The sequence below is a fragment of the Notolepis coatsorum genome, assembly GCF_963971535.1.
Source record: "Notolepis coatsorum genome assembly, chromosome: 20".
NCBI classification, from domain to species: Eukaryota; Metazoa; Chordata; class Actinopteri; order Aulopiformes; family Paralepididae; genus Notolepis; species Notolepis coatsorum.
This window is the reverse complement of record NC_140184.1, coordinates 65,349,764-65,376,751: the sequence shown is the minus strand read 5'-3', so window position 1 is coordinate 65,376,751 and position 26,988 is coordinate 65,349,764. Positions and strand designations below refer to the sequence as shown.

At 45.1% G+C, this 26,988-nt stretch overlaps 1 protein-coding gene across 2 annotated transcripts in view; it reads right to left on the bottom strand.

Moving 5' to 3' along the window:
- The window catches only part of tap1 (transporter 1, ATP-binding cassette, sub-family B (MDR/TAP)), a 68,442-nt gene that overhangs the window by 10,629 nt on the left and 30,825 nt on the right, over positions 1 to 26,988 (bottom strand). For both annotated transcript variants that reach the window (XM_084337452.1, XM_084337453.1), the window contains exons 7-10: positions 19,333 to 19,530; positions 18,704 to 18,832; positions 17,426 to 17,614; positions 1,483 to 1,656 (exon numbers count right to left, since the gene is read on the bottom strand). In XM_084337452.1, coding sequence (XP_084193578.1) covers positions 1,483 to 1,656; positions 17,426 to 17,614; positions 18,704 to 18,832; positions 19,333 to 19,530 — 690 coding nt within the window. The remainder of the gene's footprint in view (positions 1 to 1,482; positions 1,657 to 17,425; positions 17,615 to 18,703; positions 18,833 to 19,332; positions 19,531 to 26,988) is intronic.

The following is a 26,988-nucleotide window of genomic DNA, read 5'->3' as shown; positions in this document are numbered from 1 at the left end:
AATGTGGCATTGTCTTCCCGCAACCCCAATCACCAGCAAATACATTTTAATTATATTCATAGGACCTATCTTACACCTAGGAAGCTATTTGCTATGGGACTGGTAACCGACTCTCGGTGCACTTTGTGCTCTCAAAGGGCCACTGGCACTTATATGCATATGTATTGGGATTGCCCACCAGTAGCCCGCTTCTGGAGGTCAATAACGGACAAACTTTCAGATCTGTGTGGCTTAACTATCCCATTCACAGCGGTTACGCTACTCCTGAACGATATAACAACACTACCCGCGTCCGTACAACTAAAAAGGGTTGTCCTAGCGGGCGTCACAGCAGCGAAGAAGCTAATAGCATTGAGATGGAAGGAGCCTGAGAAGCTCACAGTGATTAACTGGTCCCTAACGCTGTTGGATGTGATTTATCTTGAGATATCCACGGCGCGGGTGATTGGGGTGGGGCAGGCTGGGATTGACCTGTGGTTCGCAGCAGCTGAGAAGGTCAGGACCGCCGTGTGCGGCTGAGCGGGGTTGGGGTGCTTGTTCGGGGGAGTCCGGCGGTCTCGTGGGAGGGAGAGGAGGAAATGTCTTGTCTGTCTTGTCTTTTGTGATGTCTTGAATTTAACTGGGGATTTTATTGGGGGGCAGCTATTTAGCTATTTCTTCACTATTTGGTCATTTATTAGATAGTACCCCTTGAATTTTGAATTTAAAATTTAAAAAGGTTGAACTCTGTTTTCTTTTCTTTTTGTCTTTATAATTTATAAATAGTTATTTCTGTATTATTATTGTTTTTGTTATTTTCCTGTGAAGTTCTGTGTATTGTGATTGTGATTAATGTGTTGTCTTGTTTCATGTAAATAATAATAAAAAAAAATTTGATCAAAAAAAATATATACAAAATGAAATATATACATTTAACACACATAACACACAAATTTGCAATAGCTGCGACCGCATACTGTACATGCATGCATTCATACACACACACTTTTCACAAACTTTGGCCATGTTATGTGAATTTGTTTAGAAGTTATGCACCTTTTTGATTATAAGCCACTCCCACTGGCACTTCTTTTTTCACTCTTTTTTGCCAATTGGAATCAACAGTTAATCAGCTGTCCTTTGGGTCCTGACCAATCTTCCCACAAAATGTTGTACAAGTCTGTGAATCCATTTGGAAGTTATGCACCTTTTTGCGATAGGCCACTCCCATTTGCCACACCCCCTTTTAGTCAATTGGCATGAACACACACACACTTGCCGTCCATACAAAGTTTCAGTCTCCTAGGGGCGAAAACTGTGGCCGTTACGTGGACCAACCGACAGAGACCTATAGAGCTGCTGGTTGCAGCTAATAAAAATAAATGTTACATAGAGAGTACACAGGTCCTGGAAGAAACAAATACCATAAAACAGTGTTACACTGTTGAAAAAGAAAAGAACAATATAATGGCCCAGGTTAGCAAACAGGTATCAAACAGCCACCTTGTCGTGCAGGTACTGGTCCCTGTAGCAGTGCAGTGGTTGTCCGTCCAGCAGGATCTCTCCTGCCTCAAGTGTGTAGAACCTCTCCAACAGTTTGACACACGTGCTCTTCCCAGAGTTGTTCAGACCCACCAGGGCAGTGACCTGGCCTGGCTTCATCTCCAGGGACACGTTCTGGAATGGAGAGATGGAGGGGGGGATGACGTATTATAAGCAGTGGTGTAGTGGAAAGTGCATGCAGTTATACAGAGTTTACCATCTATTCTTCTGGAAATTTAGAGTATACCTACTAGTGTTTCTACCTTTGATACAATACCTTAAACATATTGATATTCAATACGTTTGTCATGTTAGATTAGGTCTTACTGTCAGGACCCAATAGCAGACAAGTGGATGAGGTTTTAGTCCAGGGGTATTTAATTACAAACAAGGAATAAACGTAACATAAACACAAACTAACGCCGGGTAACACTTATAGGCCGTAAGGTGAAGGCTGTATCGTTTCATCCCGTTCCCACCTCGGCGGACTACTCAATTTTCACTCTGGGTGAAAGATATATTGGTGTAGATTTAGGAATAAAAAGTTCTCCATTTACAATCCTGCCCGTTTTGCGCAATCAGAATTTTAAAGTCGGGACTAGACCTTTCCTCGCGAACGGATACTTGGTCACCACAGAGTTTTATTTGACGTAAAAGAAAAGTTTGAATGCATTTTTTTTTTGTAGTCTACTCTTTATAGCATATAGCCTGCCTCTAGTCTAAATGTCTATCTTTAGAGGATGACTTTGCAGCATGAATATTGTTTGGGATTCGGCAAGCACGCATTCGTTATTGAAAGTGAAACACGGATTCGAAGTCTCCCCTCTGGTCGTGCGCCGTTCACTCTGTGTCACGGGCAGGGGTGGTAGCGGCGCGCCCGGCGGTTACCCCCCCCCCCCGACCCATTCTTCTTATTATTATTATTATTATTATAACGTTACTACTTATGATTACAAAGGCATTAGTTTTGTGGCATTAACGTTATATAGTTACACGTTCAATAACATCAGCGTATTTACCGGACCATAGCAAGGCAAGCATTACTCAATTCATATCTCAGTTCCTTTCTTTGCTCAGAGCGTGCCGAGTTGTGCCCATTCTGCGGTCTGTTAATAAAGTTTTTAATCAGACAAGTGTATAGAACGAAGGGCTTTTATTATAACATTTGTTGCAGTAAAATCATTATGCCTCGTTTAGTACTCCTGAGGAGCGACGGTAATCCACTCCGGCGGGAGCTAACGTATTAGCCGTGAGCTCTGATCAATGGCTGACATTCAGGAAGTAAAAACCTAATACGCGCTTGCCGATTGGTGGTAACACACTGCAAGACGCTCCAACGTGTGACGCGTCTCTCTTCTGACCAATCAGTGGTCTGCAGTGTTTCACATGACTTTTCTGGTACCCAATAGGGTCGCTTGGAACCTCGACAGAGGAGTAGGGTATATCTGCAGAGCCGCAAGCCCAACGAGAGCAGGGTACTTTATTATTATTATTATAAAAAACAGCTGTGATGCGGTATTCAGCCTAACTCTGCGGTGGGCGTGATGTAACAGCGATACCACGGTAATACCGATACCGCGGCAGCTCTAACGCTGACAGCCGGATTCGATACCAGTGTCTCTCGCGTTGGTGAAGAGCGCTTAGTCCGCTGCGCCACCCAGCCGCCTAGAGTGCCGCCATTTTGAAACTAATTTCAAATCTGATTGTTGCTCAATGCTAAAGATAGGGGAGACAAACTAACTGCGCTCCAATATATGCCAATAACGTTACGTTTTGTGGTATATTATCCCGAGTAATAAGAGATATTAAAAAAATGCAGACAGCATCGGCTGGGTGGCGCAGCGGACATTGCACTCGTCACCAACGCAAGAGACACCGGGTTCGACTCCGGCTGTCGGCGTTGCCTCCGGCTTGGACCAGTCATCATACTAAATCAATTGGCAGAGTTAGTGGGTGGAAGTCGATGGGTGGTAATCTGGACGTTGTGGACAGCGACTCCTACAGGTCGGTTGGGGACGCCTGCACAGCAGAGACAGGAAATGGCGGGGGTAGTGTGAGCCTCCCACACGTTACACCTCGCCAATGAGAGTCCGCGCTGGCAGGTGATAAGATGTGACAGGCTGCCTCCTCGTGTATCGGAGGGGACACGTGATGCAAGGCTTCTATCCTCCCTACAACCGGCCAGTGTGGGGCATATGCGAGCAACGTTCAAGACAGGGGAGGGGAGAATTGGCACAGTGGGTAATTGGGATGTTGACTGCAAACAAGTCATTGATAAGCGACGGGCAGATTAGACACATAGCCATAATTTAAAACATAGATTATGCGTTTTTAACGCTAACATTGAAGTGGGTGGCGGCATTCAAGGGGGTAAAAAGGAAAACACGGCCGGCATTAAAAGTGTTAATAGCCTCCAAGCCTCTCTGACACCGTTATTTCGGGGGTCACGCCTTTAAAACTTTGGGAACCATGTATTTATATAGTACATGATACCTAAGCGCATACAGTATAGATATCCTCATCCTAAGTATCTATTAATTCGTTTCAATTAGATACTCTTTGGGCTTGTTTTTATCTACTTATTCTGAAAGAGTTTGTGACGTACGTGGGTTGGTCATTATCATTATTATTGTATTTGTAACACCATGTAAACATCAGGTTAGTATAGGTTAGTATAGGTTAGTATATGTAATATTTGTTATGTTATTTGTATATCGTGTGTGTGTGACCTTTATTCTGAACCCTTTTTCTTTCTCCCTTTGTCAGGTGCCGCCCGTCTGCCTGAATGCCGTCTACAACAGAACTGCGTTTACGCGTTTCTGATTGGCCAGGTCATTTCTGGTCATGTGACATGTACGCCCAATCGTGGGACCGCAAGTTTCTACACTGGTTAAGCTTAGGCGCTCGTTTGAAGTTGGTTAAGGTTAGAGTTTGTCTTAGAGCATGGCGATAGAACACCTGCCCTGATTCCGACGGTTAAGCTTAGGCACTCTTTCGAAGTTGGTTAAGGTTAGAGTTTGTCTTAGAGCATGGCGATAGAACACCAGGTAGTTTGCAGGCTGTTAGACCCGGAAATAGGCGCAGAACTTGCTGTCCCACGATTGGCGCACATGTCACATGACCTGGCCAATCAGAGCGCAAAACTCGAACGCGGAAACGCAGTTCCGTCGTAGAAGGCATACACGCCGCCCGTCTCTCTGATTGTGCTGATTGCCTGAGGAGTGGCACCTGCGGGCAGTCAGCCTCGTTAGACGGGTGGTTAAAGCCTGGCATGTCACACACATCCTGGCGCCTCATCGTGTCATTTGCCAGTGACCAGTGTGTTGGAGGTTGCCTTTGTTTGCCACTGTTGTGGAGCTGTGTTTATTTCCACTATTGTGTGGGTTCGATTGTATTGGCCTTGTTTCCATTATTGTATGGGACTGTGTGTTCATCCTGTTCACACTGCTACCTGGTAGGTGTCTGTGCTGGTGTTGCTACCAGGGTGTATATATATATATATATATATATATATATATATATATATATATATATATATATATTGGCCTCTGTGCCAATTGCCACTATCGTGTGGGAGCATATATAAATTATTGGCCTTATCATTTGATACTTAGTGTTGTCTGTTTGTCCATTATATATCTGTTTGTTATCCCCTACCCTTTCTCCTGTATAAAATATTTGTTGTGGGTTTTATTCCACTCCTTATTAGTTAATAAATACATTTACTTTTGAAAACGCCTTTGTTTATTTCCTGCCGGGACCTGTGCTTAAAGCACGTACTGGACGGGCTGGTTTCACAACAGACAAGGTATTTTGTTTGGTCGTCAGACCTTTGGTTGTGACAGAGTTGAACTAATTATTTTCGCTAGCAAGATCTCATTCGATTCATTCCATTAAGCCTACTGCCAGCAGGCACATTTTGATTGGGGTAATGAGGGACTTAAAATTAGCCTATAGATATGCATTTAACTTGTCTGCGAGGCTATTGAGCCGTAGTGTATTGTACCCATTCTGCAATCTGTTAATAAAGTTTTCAATCAATCAATGCCGCTAGAAAATCAGGATTTCGGCGATCGACATCTGCTGCCTTTTCAGGTGAGGCGGGCACACGCAATTATCCTGAGTACTCAAGTCTGGTTCGAATTAACAAGAGTGTTTCCGACCGAATCAGCCTTCGAGGAACAGGGATAGCCTGGTTTCAATCATCGGGTTAATTGAATCTGGCTAATGAGACTTTTGATCAACTTAGTTGAACCAGGTACGGGGAATAGGGCCCAGACAACATAGAACTAATACACAAGGCTAATTGACACCTCCTCATCCATCACTCTCAACATAGGGGCCCCCAGGGCTGTGTTCTGAGTCCCCTCCTCTACTCCCTGTACACACATGACTGTGTGGCACAGCGGAACAACAACACAATCATCAAATTTGCTGACGACACAGTAGTGGTGGGCCTGATCTCTGCACGACGAGAGGGCCTACCTGGAGGAGGTAAAGGTTCTAGCGGGATGGTGTCAAGAGAACAGCCTCTCCCTGAACGTCAGCAAAACAAAAGATGATTGTGGACTTTAGGAGGCCGGGGGTCAGGGACTACAGCCCCCTCAGCATCGACGGGGCACCGGTTGAGAGAGTGAACAGTTTTAAGTACCTCGGAGTCCACATATCCGAGGACTTGACATGGACCACACACATTGACAGTGTTATCAAGAAGGCACAACAATGCCTCTACTTCCTTAGGCGCCTAAGGAAGTTCCAAGTGAGTCAGATGATCCTCAAGAACTTCTACTCATGCACAATAGAGAGCATCCTGACTGGCAATATCACCTCCTAGTTTGGGAATAGCACTGCACAAGACCGTAGCAGACTACAGAGAGTGGCCCGTTCAGCCGAATGCACAATTGGAGGTGGGCTTCCCACTCTCCAAGACATTTACAACAAGCGCTGCATGGGTAAGGCTAAGAGAATAATCAAAGACCCCAGCCACCCAAACAACTGCCTCTTTGAACTGCTGCGGTCAGGCAAGCGATACCGGAGTCTCATGGCAAGCACAGAGAGACTCAGAAGGAGCTTCTATCCCCAGGCCATCAGGATGCTCAATGAACAATGAACAATAACAAACCATCAATACACCCACAGCACACACTCACTTTAAATAAACAACACACTGTAGCACCCACTTTACCACTTTAGACACTAACACACTTTATATTTATTGGTAAGGAGATTTGCACATCAATCTCATTCCTTTTTTTATTTATTTTTTAAACTTACATTTTTATTAACATTTATAGACAAACAACACTTACACAAAAATGGATCCCATAACACAATATGAAAGAATGCAGTGAACATAAATGGTTACATGAATAGCATTGTTGGTTATATGTTTCCACTACAGTTGTTTTTCCAGGCACTTAATACAAAGACTGATTGTATACCGCCCTTGAACAGGTATAGACAAATTTAATACCTACTCAAAAGGATTAGATACTGACTAAGGCAAATATGTATGGTATGGGTCCAGTGACCCTCCTTGAATTTCTTTCTTCTCTTATCCTTCGCCCTTTCTATTTCTTTTATACTAAATTTCTCTTTGCCTTTTGATTCACCAATTTACAAACCACATCTTCCTTGATTATTAATACAACATTGTTAAACAGACATAAATAATAAAGTACAAAAAATTTAATACAATTGTAATACCCAAAAAAAAAATTAAAAAAAAAATCAGAAAATACTAACTAAGTCAAAAGTGTGTGACATGGGTTCAGAGACCCTCCTTGAACCTCTTTCCTCCTTTACCCTTCGCCCTCTTGTGATGCATTTGGTTCTTCCTCTGTGATGTCGTTTTCGTTCCCCTTGTAATCCTCCCACTTTCCCCATCTTTCTCCAAATTTCTCTTCCTGTAACCTCAGCATGTGTGTTATCCTCTCCATATCCTGTATCTCCTCCACTATTCCTACCCATTGTGCTATTGTAGTGGGTCTTCTTTGTACCACAGTCTTGTTATTGCTTTTCTGGCCGCTATCAACATTATCTTTATTAAATATTTGTCCCCCCCTTGTATTCCCTCGTGTGTCAGGTCTCCTAAGTAAAGCACCAGTCCTGTTTGTGGTAACCCGTATCCTAATATTCTGATCATTGCCTCCCCTATCTCCTCCCAATATCCCTTCAGCTTCTGACATCCCCAGAATATGTGCGTGTGATTTGCCCCCTCCTTCCCACACATCCTCCAGCATGTTCTTTGTGTTGGTGCATATTTTCCCTTCAGCTCTGGGGTTATAAAGAATCTGATTATGTTTTTCCATCCAAACTCTTTCCATATCCTCGATCCTGTTGTTGAATGTTGCACCTCGCATATGTTCCCCCATTCCTTCCCTGTTATTCCTATATCTAGTTCTCTCTCCCATTTCTCCCTTATATAATCGGTCCCTTGTCCCTCAGAACCCCTGACTGCTTCTCTAATTTGTGTGTTTTTACTACTCTGTTCCATATGGCCAAGGTGCATTTGGTGATAGGATCTAACAGTCCCTCTTTTTCTTTGAACAGTTCCCTATCTCCCACCAGAGCTTGTACCTTGTATCCCTCCCCTTCTTTTTCAATGTCTTTCCATCTTGCCTCATATTTGTCGTTACACCAGCACGTCACTGCTCTCAGTTGCGCTGCATAATAATAATCTTGTAGGCTGGGTACTGCCATCCCTCCCTCTTCCTTTGGTAGTTGTAGTGTTTTATATCTGACCGTGGTCTTCTCCCCGCCCATATGAACCTCGATATCAGTCTGTCCCACTCCCTGAATTGATTCTGTGGTATTTGTATCGGTAGTGACTGGAACAGGTACAGTAACCTTGATAGTATGTTCATTTTAATGACCTCTATTCTTGAATTGAAGTCCAAGGGCATTACTGTCCATCTCTCTAAGTCTCTCTTGATGTTCTGATTTATCTGTGTATAGTTCGCCTCAAACAGTTTCCCCACCCCTCTCGTGATGTTCACCCCTAAGTATCTAATCTTGTCCATGTCCCATCTTATCCCGTACTGTTCCCTAATTTCCGTCGTTGGGGTATAGTTCCATGCTAAGGTCTGTGTCTTTGTCACGTTTAGTTTGTATCCTGAGTAGTGGCCATATTCCTTCAGTAGATCCATCAGTGCCGGGAAGCTCTTGTCTGGTTGTCTCATGTATACTATCACGTCGTCTGCAAATAGGCCTAGTTTATATTCCGTTCCCTTTATCCTTACTCCCTTGATGTCCTCGGTCTGTCTGATCAGTTGCGCCAGTGGTTCTATGAAAACGGCGAAGAGCGTTCGTGAGAGACAACATCCCTGTCTGGTAGCCCTCTCTAATCTGATTCTATCCGTCAGGCTGCCATTCACCTTAACCCTCGCTGTCGGTTCTTGATATAGCGCCTTGATCATCTTCATCGCCCTCCCGTTCAGTCCGAACCTCATCAATGTTTTATATAAAAATGTCCAGCTCACACTGTCGAATGCTTTTTCTACATCTAGGCTAATCAGTACCGCGCTACCACCTTGTTTTTGTATCTCCTCTACTATGTGTAATGTCTTTCTCACGTTGTCCTGTGTCTGTCTCCCTTTAATAAATCCAGTTTGATCTTCATCTATAATGTCTGGCATAAACGTCTCAAATCTCTTTGATATTATCGATGTATACATCTTGTAATCCACGTTGAGTATGGACACAGGTCTGAAACTACTACATAATTCTCTATCCTTCCCTTCCTTCGGTATCGTGGTGATTATGGCTTCCTTCCACGAGGGGGGCATTTTGCCCGCTTCCATCGTGTGTCTGAACGCCGCCCCTAACATGGGTGCTAATTCCGTTCTAAATGTCTTGTAGAATTCCGATGGGAATCCGTCGCTCCCCGGAGATTTGTTGTTTTTAGCTCTACTAATTGCCTCTTCCAGTTCTCGTTCCGTAATTATTTTATTTAATTCTTCATTCTGTTCTTTCCCTATCGATGGTAACTCTAGCTTCTCCAGATATGCTTCTATTTCCTCTTCTCCCGCTGCTTTTGGCTGTGTGTATAGTCTCTCATAGTATTCTCTAAATGTCCTCTCTATTTCAGCTGGGTCTCTCAATATTTCATTAGTCTTTGTATCCCTTATTGGGTGTATCGTGTTCAACTTCTGTTGCGTCCTGATTCTCCTAGCCAACAGTCTGGTCGCTTTTGGTCCCCCTTCATAGTACGTTTGTTTAATGAACCTCGCTTTCTTTTCTATTTCCGTCAATAATTCCCTATTTATCCTGGCCTTTACTTCTTTGATTTCTCCGAGCGTTTCCTGTTCTTTTGATATCTGGTGTCTCCCCTCTAGCTTCTTCAGCTTCCCTATCAGATTGTGATATGTCTCCGTTCTGGCCTTCTTCAGCATTGCTGTCTTCTCCATCAATTTCCCCCTTATCACCACTTTCAGTGTGTCCCATAGAATGTTCGGATCTACCGCCCCGTTGTCATTTTCTTCCTTATACCTGGCTATCTCCTCCTTGATCTGACTCACCACCCCCTTATTTAATATTCCTACATTTAGTCTCCAGATCGTGTTCCTCCGTCTCCCTTCTAGATCTACTGTCAGATATATGGCACTGTGATCCGATATGTCCGCTACTCCTATTCTGCTCTCCCGTACCCTGTAACTGTCCCCCGTCGTCATCAAAAAGTAGTCTATTCTCGCATATGTCACGTGCGGGTGTGAGTAATGTGTGTATTCCCTGTCCATGGCATGCATCCCCCTCCACACATCTATAATTCCCATTTCCGTCATCTGAATATTCATATATCTACTGATTTGTGTCCGTCCTTTTCCAGTACTCGTGGTGTCTAGGTCGTGATTCAGTACTACATTAAAATCTCCCGCGCATATCAATATCCCTTCTAGTTCCATCACTATCATATCAAAAATGGTCTCATATAAATCCATCTCACTCTCTGGGGGTGCATAAACATTCACTAACGTAACCATTTGGCCCTCCATTTTCCCCTTCACCAGAACAAATCTTCCCTCCTTGTCTCTTACTTCCTTGATCAATTCAAATTTGACTGTGTTTTTGATTAACGTGATTACTCCTCTCCTCAGGTTCCGTTTAAAGGAACTATAGTATGCATTTTCATATCCAAATCTCTTCAGTTTCTCATGATCCTGTGCTACCAAATGTGTCTCCTGCAAAAAAATCACTTCCATCTCACTTTTTTTACACTTCAACATCACTTTGCCCCTCTTTATCGTATTATTCATTCCATTAACGTTTAACGACATCATTTTTATACCTTTAACCTTTGTCATCTTTCTTCTTCTTTCGTCTATCATGTCACAGTCATTCCCCCCTCCGGTTGTAGCCTCCGCTCTCTTCACCGAATACATATAATGATTAACATAAATAAAAAACATAAACTTTACATAAAGTGCTCCCAAGGCGTTCTGGGGGTCCCTGTGTCCCCCCCTGTCCCCTGCTGGTGGGTGAGGGGTAATTGCTCTCCTAGCGAGAGGCCCCCTACTGACGGCTTGGGGGTTTGAAACCCTTACCCCCAACCGCTCGTCATATTTGTCCAGCCTTCTTACTGTTTTTATTGCTGTCGAGCTCCTGGTCAAAAGCGCTCTGTCCTTCATTCTGATCAAAGACCCCCATTTCCTAGGTCCCTCTCAGTGTGGCTCATATGTTCCAATGTCCCTCCTTCCTCCCAAACACGTGTGTGGTGTATTCTGTGTACCCCTTTTACTTTCTTTTCCTCCCCTCTATTTTCTATGTGATGTCCATTTATCCCCTTAATCCCTTCCAACTGTGTTACTCACAGCGTGTGTCTATGTATTTGTTTCAATATGTTCTGTGTTCCGTCTATTTTACCTAATTATATTTCCATTTATTTCCTCCATCAGCATGTGTATTATGTGTCCATGTATACGTTATGTTCGTTCCTATATCCTGCCTCTACCTGGGAATGTGTGTTTATGTATATGTTATTTCAGTTTCTATATTTTGTCTCTATTTGGATAGTTTTTTCAATCTCTTGTGCGTGTACTCATCCGTTCGTCTCCTCCCGCCTCCTCTCCCCTCCTTCTCCGTCTCTGGCCTCCTCGTCTGTCTCCGCCTTCGGTCTGTCACGTCTCACCTCGGCCTTCTCCTCTCTCCTCCCTCCTCTCCCGGGTTTCGATCTCCTACTCTGGTCCATCTGCGTGCTTTCTCCAATCTCTGCCGCAGGCTCAGCGTCTGGCCCTCCTGTCCCCTTCCTTCTCCGTCCTCCGCCATCTGCATCCCCCGTCGCCTCATCTCCTCCGCCGCCTCCCGCGCCGTCGCGTACATCACCGTCCCTTCCTTCCAGTGAATCCTTAGCGAGGTCATGGGTGATTGGAATTTCATTCCGTTTTCTTTCAGAATTCTCTTCAGTCCCGCGTAGGACCTGCGTGTTATTGCTACCGCTGTCGAGTAATCGTGATCAAACGACAGTCTTTTCCCCTCGATTTCTATCTTCTATCTAGCCCTCGGAGGTCTGTTCGGTTTCGGTCTCGGAGCCAACGCCCTGTGGGCCCTCTGTATCTCCATTTTTTCCAGTCCCGTCTCCTCCAGTTGTTCCTTGATAAGCTTTTTCACATATTGGGTCATCGATTCCCCTTCGACTCCTTCTTTCAATCCCCATATTCTGATGTTATTTCTCCGTGACCTCCCCTCCATGTCCGATAGCTTTGTCTCCATCTGTTCTTGTTGTTGAATCGCACATGTTAATACCTTGTGTATCTCTGTGTTCCATTCCTCCGCTTGCGCCGTTCTTGTCTGTAACTTTTACGTTTCTGTCCTGTTCCGCCATCTTCTCATCCACCCTTTTGAGTTCTGTATTCATTTCACCTCTGAAGTCCTCCTGTTCCTTCCTCAATTCCTCCCGTAACTTCCCTATATCGTTCCTTATCGTGTCCGTGTTCAGTTTTATCGTCGCTGTTATGGTCTCCAATATCCCGGCCTGCATGACCACGGCCCATCCTGGCATTCCCGTGCTTGTCCCAGCCGATCCTCCTCCTTCCTCCGCATGACCCTTCTCTGTCTCGTTTCGGGGGCTCTGTTCCATCAAACTCTCCTCTTCCCGTGAGTCCTCCATTTCTCTCTCCTTCACAATTGTTTTTTCCTCCTTCCTTCTCGTTTGCATTTTCATTTTTAATCACTTTTCGGGTCCTTTTTTATCCGTTTTTTCACTCTTTTGACCAGGAGCTCCACCGCATGCGTGTTACCCTTCCTCTCTCATACCGGAAGCCATCAATCTCATTCCTTATTGCACCTCACCACCACAAGGTGGCACCACAAGCTAAGCTATACCTCACCATTTCTACACTGTACTGTACCTGCACTGTATATACTGTACATATACTCTATATAGGTATATTGAACATTTGTGTTGTTTACACTTGTTTACATACTTGACTTTCTTTTTTATACTTATATTATACTTATTTTATACTATCTTTTTATTATCTAGCACACTCTCAAGAGAAAAACAGAAAGAAGCATTTCATGCAAAGTATTCTGTATTTCTGTATGACAACTAATAAAGAAACTTGAACTTGACAAACGAGACACACAAGGGCTGATTATAACGAGGTACACCTGGGAGGGGAAAAAGACTGACAAAGACTACAATAACTACAACAATGGCAGACAAGACACACATGGGACAGAACAGCAGACTATAACTAAACAGATGACAAGAAGAGTACTTAAAACAGACAGGGGAACATGAAGGGCAAGAGGCAGACCGGGAGGCCTGTAGCTGTTCCGCAACTGTAGCTATTTCCGGGGTAGGCCTGATTGGCCCCGACAGGCACGTGACCGCCGCGGCCACGCCCAGCGGCAGCCCCGCGACGCGGCAACGAGGCTGCTGTGGTTCACAGGCGCTTTCCGCCTTCAACGCCATCAGTCATAATAATATCATCAGTCATCTCTAATAATATTAATCACTGTTCAATGTACTAATATACAATACGGCTCACTTTTCCCACTTCAATGACAGAGCCGCTGTTTAATAATATTGTCGCGGCAGAGCTCCGTCGCGGCAGCATTATGTAGCAGTAATCCCCCCTTCTTTACCATCGACAAACTAGCTCAATTGGTAACTCTGCTTGGCTGTGGATCCTATGGTCCTAAGTTCGATTCCCTTAAGTTTTTTTTTTTCTTTTTTTAACGTGCATTGCACTATAGCGTGTATGGTACAGTAACGGTCTCTGGAGCGCAACAGTAAGAAGCATTTGCACTGCAACGCATACACCTTACTGTAAATTGTACCATACAATATACAATATACAATACGCTATGCACGTTAAAAAAAAAAAAAAAAAACTTAAGGGAATCGAACTTAGGACCATAGGATCCACAGCCAAGCAGAGTTACCAATTGAGCTAGTTTGTCGATGTTAAAAAATATACAATACGGCTCACTTTTCCCACTTCAATGACAGAGCCGCTGTTTAATAATATTGTCGCGGCAGAGCTCCGTCGCGGCAGCATTATGTAGCAGTAATCCCCCCTTCTTTACCATCGACAAACTAGCTCAATTGGTAACTCTGCTTGGCTGTGGATCCTATGGTCCTAAGTTCGATTCCCTTACGTTTTTTTTTTCTTTTTTTAACGTGCATTGCACTATAGCGTGTATGGTACAGTAACGGTCTCTGGAGCGCAACAGTAAGAAGCATTTGCACTGCAACGCATACACCTTACTGTAAATTGTACCATACAATATACAATATACAATACGCTATGCACGTTAAAAAAAAAAAAAAAAAACTTAAGGGAATCGAACTTAGGACCATAGGATCCACAGCCAAGCAGTTACCAATTGAGCTAGTTTGTCGATGTTAAAAAAGGGGGGATTACTGCTACATAATGCTGCGGAGCTCCGCCGCGACAATATTATTAAACAGCAGCTCTGTCATTGAAGTGGGAAAAGTGAGCCGTATTGTATATTAGTACATTGAACAGTGATTAATATTATTAGAGATGACTGATGATATTATTAAGACTGATGACAGTGAAAGGCGCCGCAAACTCCTTCTGCTGCGGGCGGCGTTGAAGGCGGAAAGCGCCTGTGAACCACAGCAGCCTCGTTGCCGCGTCGCGGGGCTGCCGCGAGGCGTGGCCGCGGCGGTCACGTGCCTGTCGGGGCCAATCAGGCCTACCTCGGAAATAGCTACAGTTGCGGAACAGCTACAGGCGACCGGGAGACAAGGCGAGAGGGAAAGAACACAAAGGAACATAGATAAACGAAACAAACATAAATGTACAAGGAGAGACAGAACAGGTAAGGGTAGTCCATGTGTAGTCCAAGGTAGTCCCCAGTGAGGGGAATTGTCCATGAACCTTGAGACCACCAAGAGGCGGCGACAGAGACAGGCTCTTGCTACAAAGGGAATGCTTTTATATTCATTTTCTGGATTGTCTAGAGCAGGGGTAGGCAACCCTAGGCACGCGTGCCTGCATAGGCACGCGGGGGCATTTGCATAGGCACAGGGGGCAGCAGTAAAAAAAAATAAAAATAATGTATGCTTTGAAATATTATAGTGAAATATTTTGCACTGTTGTCGCATTTATCTTGTTGAAATCCTCCCACAGGTTCTTTTTACTACCACATATTTAATTGAGACCCTTTATTTGTTTATTATTTCAATTTAGCTGGAAATACATTGCTACATCATTCAGTAACATTTGTCTTATGTCTTATAACAAAAACATTATTACGGTCACCATTGTGACCAGTGGGATTAATCAACAAATTGTATTATTTATTTTTCTATTTCATTTAACATTGCACATGTTAAAAGCCATTTTTTTACTCAAAATGTGAGTATTACCAAGTCAACTTGTGTTCTTAAAACAATGACAATAAACATAGTTTTATTAGGTTGAAATAGTGTGGTTGTGTACTTATTTTTCTGTTAACTTATTATGGATTGAAAACTGAAAACCTTAATGCACAGTAACTGAACTCAATATTTTTAAGTTCTGGTAACTTATTATTATATATTTTTTTACAGTGTAGTCTTGCGATCAATCAAAACTTATTTACACGATATACCTCACATTCACCCTCCATTCACATCCTGGTGTTCTCCATTAGGCCTGTAGGTGGAGATATGACAGCACACGTACAGTACACACACCAATGGTGTGTGATGTGTCCAAAAATGAATGGGCAAATGTGAGTGAAATGGTCGCACTGTATGCAGCTGTTTGTCTGCATTGCATTCCCCCCCCCCCCAACTCAGATTTAGGGTTGATACAACCATCATAATAATATTGTTAATAATAACAATAACAATAATGATGTAATAATGTAAAAATTATCATTAAAAAGACCTGATTATGAGAAAAATAAATTACGATGCATGGAATATTGTTGAGGCACACTAGTTACAACTATATTTCAAACAGGCACTCCATGTCAAAAAGGTTGCTGACCCCTGGTCTAGAGCCTAGAGGCCTCAATGAGGAAAATGTTTTGACCCGTTTCATTTGATTATTTCATTTCATTCGATTGTTTACTATTTTCATTTATCATTCTTTATATTTATAATTGAAAGATGGCTTATATGGGTCATGAGTGTTTATGTTTAGAGTTTAAGATGTAGGCCTACTCTGTATAAAATATATATAACTATATATAGATATATCTCTTTGTGATTTACTGTTTCTTTTTGATTTACACGCTTCTTTTTGATTTACATAATTCTGAAAAGGTTGTGCTTGTAAGTGGTATTTTGTACTTTTTTGCAGATCTCTTGTGGGAATGTGTTGTCACTTCCTGTTTGACTTGTATATACTAGGGTCACTTACCCTTCATGCTTCATGCAAGCCATTCTGAAGAAGGTGTGTTCACACCGAAACGTCATGATTACAGGCTGCCAATAAATTTGGAACTGGACACTGTACATTGGAATACTGACAAAGCCATACTTGGTCATTTACTGTACAACTGGGTTAGGCCATTTGTAGGGGCCAGTTTCAAATTGCAGTCTCCCGTAGGTGTTCTTTGAGAGTGTTTTTGAAAGTGGGTAGTGATTCACATTCCTTTACAGCTTTGGGTAGGGCGTTCCACATTGATGTGGCATAATTGCGAAACGTGTTTAGTCCCTTGTTTGAGCCGAATCTGGGTTTAACATGATTTGTGGAGCTCCCTCTGGTGTTATGATCGTGGTATTCACTGACCTTTGGGAAGTATTTTGACATGTACATGGGTACCTTGGTCGTGTAGTGTATCTTGTAGACCAGGCCCATTGCAAGTTGCTGTACTCTGTCGTCTACTCTAATCTATCCTAGTCCATCCTTGACCATAGTCAAAGTCAAATCTGCAACCCAGCTGATTTCTCAGGCCTGATAGCTCTGAGGGTAGTTAGCTTAGCTTTCTGAGACATTGTTTAATGCTTCAGGGAAACAAACTTATTAGAGTTCAGCACGTCGCTGAACGCTGCGATCATTACAAAAGCATGTTTTATGATGGGGTTCGGTAAAATAGACGTTACCTTTGTCAGCAGGTACACAACCATATGTTTCTTCACAAAGCCCTCTGCGATCATTACAAAAGCATGTTTTATGATGGGGTTCAGTAAAATAGACGTTATTGTCAGCAGGTACTCCACTCTTGCTCCAAGTGTCTTCGATCAGAACAACTGGTTTAAGCATTTTCACCCGAGGTCTATGCAGGCGTTAGCATAACAGAGGTTTGAAGAGCCAAGGTGGAGGCAGGGGGGATACCTTGTATGCCTCCATTAAGCTGGTGTAGGCCTTGTCCAGTATGGTATTTCCTTTGGTTACAAAGTGCATGTGTTGATAAAACTTTGACAGGACTGTGTTTAGGTTGGCATGATTAAAGCCTCTGCTGTTTGTTGCTCACTGATAAATAGGAATGTGTTTACCTTGAGTACAAGGGTGTCTTTCCTCTCAGGATAGGCAAACGTGGCATTCCTGAACTGAACAAGTCCGTTGAGTTGTTCTGGGGCCAACGTGCCCTCTGGGGGTACATGGGGCTTTCGATCCAGATATTCAAAGGTCTTCGCAGAGAAACCGATCGCTTTCTTCACATTCGGGTAACAACGCATGACGGACTGGAAGAGAATTGGCGTCGATTAGGGAGAGCATGAATAGACGTTTTGACAAAATAAATGAAATAAATACACCTTTTAACAACATACATAGCATTGATTGGCTTCTCCTGGTGCTTAAATGACAATACCAGGAGGCCTCGCTTTTTTTGGTCATAATATTTTACTTGTTCACCACTGCCACAGATTTCCAGTGTATCTGAAAATATATATATTTTTTTTTATCCACTTTTTCTCCTTATTTTTCTCCCATCCCAATTTCGTATTGCCAATTCTCCCCTCCCCTGTCTTGAACGTTGCTAGACTATGCCTCCCACTGGTCGGCTGTAGTGAGGATAGAAGCCTTGCATCACGTGTCCACTCCGGTACACGAGGAGGAAGCCTGTCGCATCTTTTCACCAGACAGCACGGTCTCAGTGGCAAGGAGTAACGCGTGGGAGGCTCACGCTGCCCCCGATACTTCCTGACTTTGCTGTACAGGCGTCACCCAACCGACCTGTAGGAGTCAAGCCGCAGGCAATGCTGACTCCGGGAGTCGAGACCGCAGCCTCTTGCATTGGTGACGAGCGCAATCTCCGCTACGCCACCCAGCCGCGCCGTGAAAATATATCATTAACACCACATGAAAGTGGTGGCCACCACCATCTGGTGTGTGTGGTGTTAGGGACTTTCAATGTTTATTAAAAGAGAAATGATACAATGATTGCTCATTTTATATGAAAGACATGTAAAATAAATAATTTTCATTGAGTGCACCCAAGATGAACATGATTCATTCCATTCACGTCTTGACTACAATGGATTATCTTTTTTACAGACATCACATTTTATCACAAAAACACTAATAACACTTTTATTGATAAATGTAATCTAGGTAAATGGTGAATATTAATCATATGCTGTCTATATTGCTTGTAATTGAGATAAAGTTAACATCTGTTAAGTATTTTTACATACATTGTTATGGCTTTATTGTTTTAGAATCCCAATAATGTTGTGGGTCCACCATACCTGTGGACATTGGCTGTGGGTGAAATGCTGGGTTGGCAAGATAATGAGCTGGATATGAAATAATGCATTTGCGGCCTTTACCTCCAGAGCAGAAGAAAACTGTAGCTCGTAGAGGACGAAGGCCACCAGGTCTCCGCTGCTGACTGTCCCTTTGGTCACTAGCATGCCACCGTAGTATAGAATACACACCTTCAGGGACAGACTGAACATCTGCCAGGACATATACTTGAATGTTCAAATCAGACTGAAATAACATTTTGTCGACCATTATTATAGTTTTTATAGAATATTGATGAACTCGTAGGGCCGGGTGATATGGACAAAATATCATATCACAACATATTTTTCTTAGTTTTGACGGTAGTGCAGTATTTGACGTTGTTTCGTTTTCCGGTACATACAGTATTACAATGTGATGTGACATCTTTTTTCTTATGTATTTATCTTATAATACAATTGTCATGGTGCTAGTTCATTTACCATGACACGTCTGTTTTGTTTTATTTTTTAATACTGCTGCAAGGAATTTCTTTAGAAAATATATATACATTTCTTATGATTTGTATATATTATGGACAATGGTAATTTTCATACCGTTGCATGGATCCATGATGACCTTCATATTTGGTCGGTCTACCTCCCAGCCCTAACTACTACATTTTACAGATACAGTGTAGGATTTACATGACGGAAGTGGCCGTATGACTCACGCTATTGGTCCAGATGGAGGCTGCGTCGGCGCACGCTTCCTGTTTGTTGATGGCGTACATGTCCTCTATCTGCCGCCTGTACCTCTCCATCTCGCCGTCCTCGTTGGCAAAGCTCCTCACCGTCTTCATGCAGGAGAAGGTCTCTGTGGCCACCTGGTTGGCCTTCGCCAGTGACTCTTGAACCCGCACAGCAATTCTCTGAAACACAGACAATATCCATGAGGCTCAGACTTAATCGGGTCATAATTAGGGGTGCACCGGTATATCGGTCGGGTATCGGTATCGGCCGATAAGTGCCTTGTTGACTGCCATCGGCCGATAAGCTAAAATTTGCCGATGGCAGTGGCCGATAAATATCCATGAATTTGTGTCGCGTCAATAAAAAATAAAGTTTCAGTCAAGCGACCTGCACAACGCCGCCCCCACACACACGCTACTGCATCAAAGTTACTTATGATTAACAAAGGCATTCGTTTTGTGGCATTAACATTATATAGTTACACGTTCAATAACATCAGCATATTATTTACCCGACCATAGCAAGCATTACTCATTCATATCTCTCACTTCCTTCCTTTGCTCAGAGAGCCCGTACTGAATTGTACCCATTCTGCAATCTGTTAATAAAGTTTTCAATCAGACAAATGTATAGAAAAGCTTTTATTATAACATTCGTTGCAGTAAAATCATTATGCCTCGTTTAGTACTCCTGCGGAGCGCTGGTAATCTACTTGTGGGCCGCGGGGAGCTAACGTTATTAGCTTTGTTGTTGATCTCTCGCGAAAATCAATGGCGGACTTCCCGGAAGTAAAAAACGAATAAGCGCTTGCCGATTGGTGGTAAGAACAGCAGGAGGTGGGTGCTAGCGGTGTGACATAATTGGCAGAATCGACTTTCAATCAAAATAGTTCTGTTGTACCTGACACGACACATGCATTGCAAACTCAGATTATGGAGATATTACTGGAGAACATGGAGCTTTGTTTGAGAGAGATACAGTGAGTGCTGTCTCTTAACACTTTGAGCGCCATGCCTGGTTTTCCGTTTTACCGGCTGAATGCCACCATCGGCGCCAATGTTAACGTTAATATCGCCTAATCTATGTTTTAAATTATGGTGTGTCTAATCTGCCCATCGCATTATCAAAGACTATTTTCCAGTCAGTGCTGTCAAGGCAGATTGTTTTTTTATCGCGTTGTTTCCGTTTCAGAGCAGTTAGAAAAGCCCCCGTTTTGATATAAAAAACAGCTCATTCTGGAGCATTCTATGAAAATCGTCTTTTAGTGGAATATTCCACAACGTTGATATTCGTCTGCCTTTTTATGAATCGTTGTCAAATAAACGCTAGATGATCAATATTATATGTGCACGCAAGCACATTACGGCCGCGCACGGATAATCGCTCCGTTGATTTCCTCACGGACTTTTACAGTGAAACCGAAAGAAGACATTTCACAAAACAGCTTATAACTTCATCAAACTTACTCTGATTATCCTAACACTGATAACATAGAGTCCTTACCTGACATCAGATGGTATCCAACTGGTATATTCCAATTCCTGATCACCATTCGAAAAAATCGATACGTGTATGGATCCAACGCGATACTGTAGATCTCCATGATCAGCGGGGATCTGAGGTTCCAGAATGAACTGTGGTAATCCGGCTGGATCAGTGAACTGGAAAATGTGGAGTACCGGATTTTTTTCCCCATTCATTTTCATTGAGTCCATTCCAAAATCACTTATGTCATCTGGGAGATCACAGGGGTGCTTTTTTCCACAGTGATCGCCGGCGCCCCTCGGCTATACTCGGGTAGGCTCGGGTGATGCAATAATTTTTCAGATCGCTAAAAAAAAAATATATCAGAGAAATCTCGTGAGTGGCTAGCAACCACCTATAAAAAAACCTGAGAAATCTCGTGAGTGGCACGGAAAGTGTTAAGCTCTTAAAACTCATAAACCTTTTTGTCTTTTTAGTCAAGTTAGTCTGTTGAAGATGAAAGCCAGTGGATATTGTATGACTCAGACTTCAGCAATAATCATGAGCATTATAAAATATATAAAAAACACACATGGCATGATGGAATAATAAATAAATAAACATATTTCTTGATGTTTCCTTTTTTAAGTAAGTAAAGAGGCCTATGTTCATATCGGTGAGCACAATTTGTAACACAAAAAGAGAGATGTTACAAAGGATCAGATTAAACCGAATATATATATTTATTTATTGATATATATTGCATAGTATTTGTATATCGTTTGATATCCCTTGTATATTCCTTGTACATATACACGGAATATCCCTTTAGCCTACTACAGACCATAATATTTCATTCTCCTATTGGACAGCGGTCCACCGGCGCCAGGGACCGGCCTCCGGAGTCAGGTTCAAAGTCACCGTCAAGACATGTCTGGACATGCCCGGCCTTGCCCAGGGATACGCGACAGAAATGAGATTGGCACTAGTTTGTTCACCGTGCATATAAATACGGCGCAGGTGAATACAGAAGTATGTTACCCAATAAGTTGAAGCCTCACCCACGATACAACGTGCGGTGAAGTATGGCCTGTTTGGCCCCAGAATAGAGCATTGAGACCGCGTGCAAATTAATAACTGAATTGTCAGAGTTTGGCGCTATACCGTCGAGTGCGACATATTTCTATTAAGTCAATAATAGTCTATTTGTGTATAGTGTATCGTGCGGCTAAAGTTCTACGGTGACCAGCATCTCCAACGCTTCCTCGTATTAGCTAGAGTTCTTATCCAGGCTGGGCTGCTTTCATTGCGCTTTCACCCGAGGAGACCTAGACGAGAGCCGTGTGGACATGTACACTGGATTGGTCTACCCGACGACTACATAGCCCTTTGCGGCTGGAATATATTTGCTTTGGTCCTGTGATTTATGGAACGGAGAATCGCCGACGCCTGCACGTGTTGGATTTACCCCGCTAGGAGCCAAGTCGAGTCGGCGCCTCAGAGAGCCTGAGGCCGGCTAGCTTTCTAGAGTCTCCTTAGTCATCGTTGACCAGACTCTCTACTACCGACAGATCTTCTACCCCTGCTGGCTTACAACCAGGGGGACCCTTCCAGTATCTCCCGCTATATATATTACTAGTGTACCATAGATATAATTCCCTAAGATTCAGGTTGTATAATTACCTCCTGCGTAACCAGAGAATGGACATTCATTGTTGATTTGCCTACGCACATTCCTTTGCCTTACAAGTGCATTCAAAGTATAATATAAAGTATATTATGTACCTTTTGCTCCATTAAATACTTGATTATACCTTTGTGTGGAACCGATTTCATTGTGGGAAGTGTTCATCATATTCATATATCGTGTACTGTATGGCCAGTAATTAAAGTACATAAAGCGGTAGTGGTTTAATGATACCATACTTATCAATACAGTCAGGGAATTGTACCCCTCAGTTACAATTGGTCCTTCGAGCCGGAGGGTAACTAGTGTAATATTAATATAGCGGTATTAATATTGACATGGCCTATGATGAACACTCCACAAAACGGTTCTCCTAAAGTAGATCGCCCGCAGCGTAGACGGCAGACACCTCAGTACTTAGAGGATTACGTTGCCAATATACTACCTAGCCTTCTACAGACGGTAAACGCGGAAAAGGTAGATAGTAAAATTATGTCCGACCCTATCGCCCAGGCTACCCCGCCAATAGAGGCCCTAGTGGGTTCTAACGTAACTGACCAAGCTCACGGTAGGGACCAGGAGGGACCTGACACGACTTTACCCCCCGCCAAGACCGAAGAAGTAGTCCCCGGAGAGCTCCAGGATAAAGACAGCTCTCCAGGGATGGAACTCTACCCGCTACAAGAAGAGGAGAGCACCCCGGAGATGGATCTCCAGGACTCGCCACAGGAGAACAGATCTCCAACGAGTACTGCCAGGAGCGGATCACCTCAACCAGCGTCTTCCCCCAGCGAGGCGGACAAGATGCTGGCACAGGCATTCCTCGCCAGCCTAGCAGCCTCAACAGAGCGCGATCGACTCCAAGCACAGACGCTTAGTGAGCGAGAACATTCTTCCATGGAAAGAGAACGCCTTCAAGCGCAGCAACGGAGCGACGAAGATCGTATACGTCTAGAGATTAGACGCCTTCAGACGGAAGAGAATATGGTAAGAGACCGGGCCGAAGCAGAGCGCGCCGCCGCCGAAGCCCAGCGCGCCGCTGCCGGTGCCCAAAGAGAAGCAGAGCGCGACCTCGCTCTCACCAAGCGCGAAGCCGAGCGCGACCGATTACAAGCGCAGATAATGGAGCAGCTGATCGCCAGGGCAACACCCCCTCCCTCCGCACGGGGTTCCAGGGCCTCGTCAAGACAAGGGTCAAGGGCACCCTCCCCTACCCGATCAAGCGACCCTGAGCCCGACCACCAGAGAGAGCCTATACCCCCCTCCGAACTCCTTCCCCGACCGGTCCACGCGAGGACCAGCTACAAGGAAGAAACGGTCTACACCGCGGAGAGGCTAAATAGACGACTACAGGATCTAGAGGACCTGCCAGAGGAAGAAGAAGAGGGAGAGGAGGAGAGTCAAGCCCGACAGCAGCACAGTACTCCACAGGATCAGGAGGTCCAGTACAGCCCAGGCTCTACCCCCGCGGCTCTGCGCTACAGACCCCCGACTCAATTCACGGGTGAGCTTGACGCACGACCAGCCCAGAGGAATAGCACCTGGATACGCGGGCCATGGTACCCAGCAGGTACCAGCCCACCAAGAGGCGTAAGAGGAGACTCGCCTAGGAGGCCTCTCTTCCAACGCTCACCGATGTGCCAGCCATCCATGGCATCATACATTGGCACACCGACGTTTCCGGACTTCACCCACGAGAACAGAGCACAGTACACGGAGCTACGAATGTGCTTAGAGACAATGATGTCCGATGTAGCTGATGAACCGTACAAGTATGCTATCCTACTGAAGCACCTCAAGGTGCCCCGAGCGCACAATAAAGCGCTGGCCTATGCCACCTCTACTACCCCATACACAGCGGCTCTAGCAGCACTCGACCAAAGATATGGACGCATATGGGACTACGTAATACAAGAGATAAGGCATATTGACCGCCTACCCCCAGCCACAGACAATCGCTCACTAGATGACCTGTCTATCAAGGTACAATCCCTGGTAGGGATGCTGGGGGCGCAAAGAGAAAAGGGTATGCACGAACTGTACGCAAACTCTAATGTCGAGAGGATTTTAGAGAAGCTTCCGCCCGCCCGACAAGAGCGCTTCAGGCGGCAAAGAGACCACCGTGATCCTAACGGTCCCGAGCCATCCCTCCTAGACCTAGTCGACTTCCTGGCGAGAGAAGTCAACAGCCTACGGTTGGATACGTTCATGCGGAGCACCCCAAGCTCCAGAGAGGGACCTAGGAGAGCAAACGATGGCCGAAGATTGGTGACCGTCATGCACCAATCAGAATCAGTACCGAGCAGCAAGAACCACAGTACCCCCTCGATGAAAGAGAAGTGGAAGATGGTGTGCCCGTACTGCGAAAAGGAACACTGGTTGTCACAATGTGACACGTTCAAGAAGATGACCGCCGACGAGGTGAGTCAATGGATAAAGTCCAACCGACGCTGTTACCGATGTGCGCGCAGTCACATGGCAGCCGATTGCCGCTTAAAGAAGAGGTGTAGTCGGTGTGACGGAGCCCACCTAGATGTCCTACACGACAGTAACAGAAGAAAGCCTGCACCCTCAAGCAGCACAAAGGCAAGTGTTATGTACATTGACCCCGCCAGCAGCGGGGGCGCCCGGGTGCTCTTAAAGGTGGTCCGCGTAACACTGAGTTACCAAGACAAGGTCATGGACACTTACGCCGTCCTTGACGACGGGTCAGAGAAGACCCTTCTCCTCGCGTCCGCTGCGGCCCAGCTGGGGCTGCGTGGGAGCGAAAACCAGATGACGATTCGGACAATAAGAAGAGATCTAAAGACGATAAAGGGCGAGAATGTCTCCTTCACTATCGCAGCAAGCGGGCAGCCAGAGAGACGGTATAGGATTACTAATGCTTTCACCAGCCAAGAAATAGGCCTGTCGCAGTACACCTACCCCATCGCCAAGCTGATGGATAAATATGTGCACCTGCGTCAACTACCTATCCCGCTCATAGACAGTGCCACCCCGACCCTGCTGATAGGCTCCGACCATGCAGACCTCATCGTCCCGATAGACCGGGTCCACACAGGGCCCAGAGGCTGTCCTGCAGCAGTCGAGACCCGCCTAGGATGGACATTACAAGGCCCCCTCGCTAAGTCTCTTAACCGAACAGCAGCCACTAACTGCCTCCACTCCAGAGTGACAGAAGAAGACACCACCCTCCTACAGCATGTCGAGAGGCTATGGACACTAGAGACAATGCCCTTTAAGAACGAAAAGAAAGACATTCGTTCCAAGGAAGACATTTACGCTATAGCCCTCCTCGAGCAAGGGACAAAGAGAGTCAAAGTCAACGGAGTGATGAGATACGCAACTCCACTCCTGAGGCGAGAGGGTATGCCTACCTTCCACGCCCCAAAAGAAGCGACGGAGCGGTATCTATTGAACACAGAGCGGCGCCTAGCCAGAGACCCCGCTCAAGAGACTGTGTACCGCGCTGAGATTAACAAGCGACTCACAGCGGGACACATAAAGAAAACTGACTGGCGACGTCGTGCGCTGCTCCGCGCCTCCCTGATCAAAGGCGGCTTTGATCTCCGGCAGAGGGCCAGCAGCGACCCCCCAGTATTGCGCAGCCTCTCCCCAGAGGACAAGCCCCTGCTGCGGTTCCTATGGAGAGAGAGGATCGGGGATGAGCAACCAGCCATCTATCAATGGGAAGTCCTCCCTTTCGGAACCACATGCAGCCCATGCTGTGCTACGTTTGCACTGCAGAAACACGTCGCAGAGGACCCAGCAGCTGATGAAGAGGTCCGACAAAGTGTAGGAAATAGTTTCTACGTGGACAACTGTCTGCAAAGCGTCTCGACGCCAGAAGAAGCCGAGGCCCTTCTACTCAAGCTCCGCGCCTCCCTGATCAAAGGCGGCTTTGATCTCAGGCAGTGGGCCAGCAGCGACCCGCAAGTATTGCGCAGCCTCTCCCCCGAGGACAAGGCAGCAAGCAGCGAGACCTGGATGGCGACCATCCCAGGAGAAGCCCAAGAAATGACATTAGGACTAGTCTGGCGCTTCAAAACAGACTCGCTCCATTATAAACACACACCCCTGACCAAGGAGCAGGGAAGGTCGACTGCACTACCGACCACCAGACGGAGTGTATACAGAACACTCGCCAGACAATATGACCCGTTGGGATGTATTCTACCTTACACCACCAGGGCAAAGATGATTGTAAGAGCGTTATGGGACAAGGACCAGGGCTGGGACGACCCCATACCCGAACACCTTGCATCCACATGGAGAGAGTGGGAGACGGAACTCAGCTCACTCCCAGGTGTCAACATACGCTGCAGCTACTTCCCACCCACAGTGAGGCCGGAGACGTGCCAGATGGACCTGCACGTCTTCAGCGACGCCTCCGAAGTAGCCTACGGTTCGGTGGCCTACTTGCGTGCCCGAGAGGAGGGAGGAGAAATACATACTGCTTTCATCCTGGCCCGCTCAAGAATAGCCC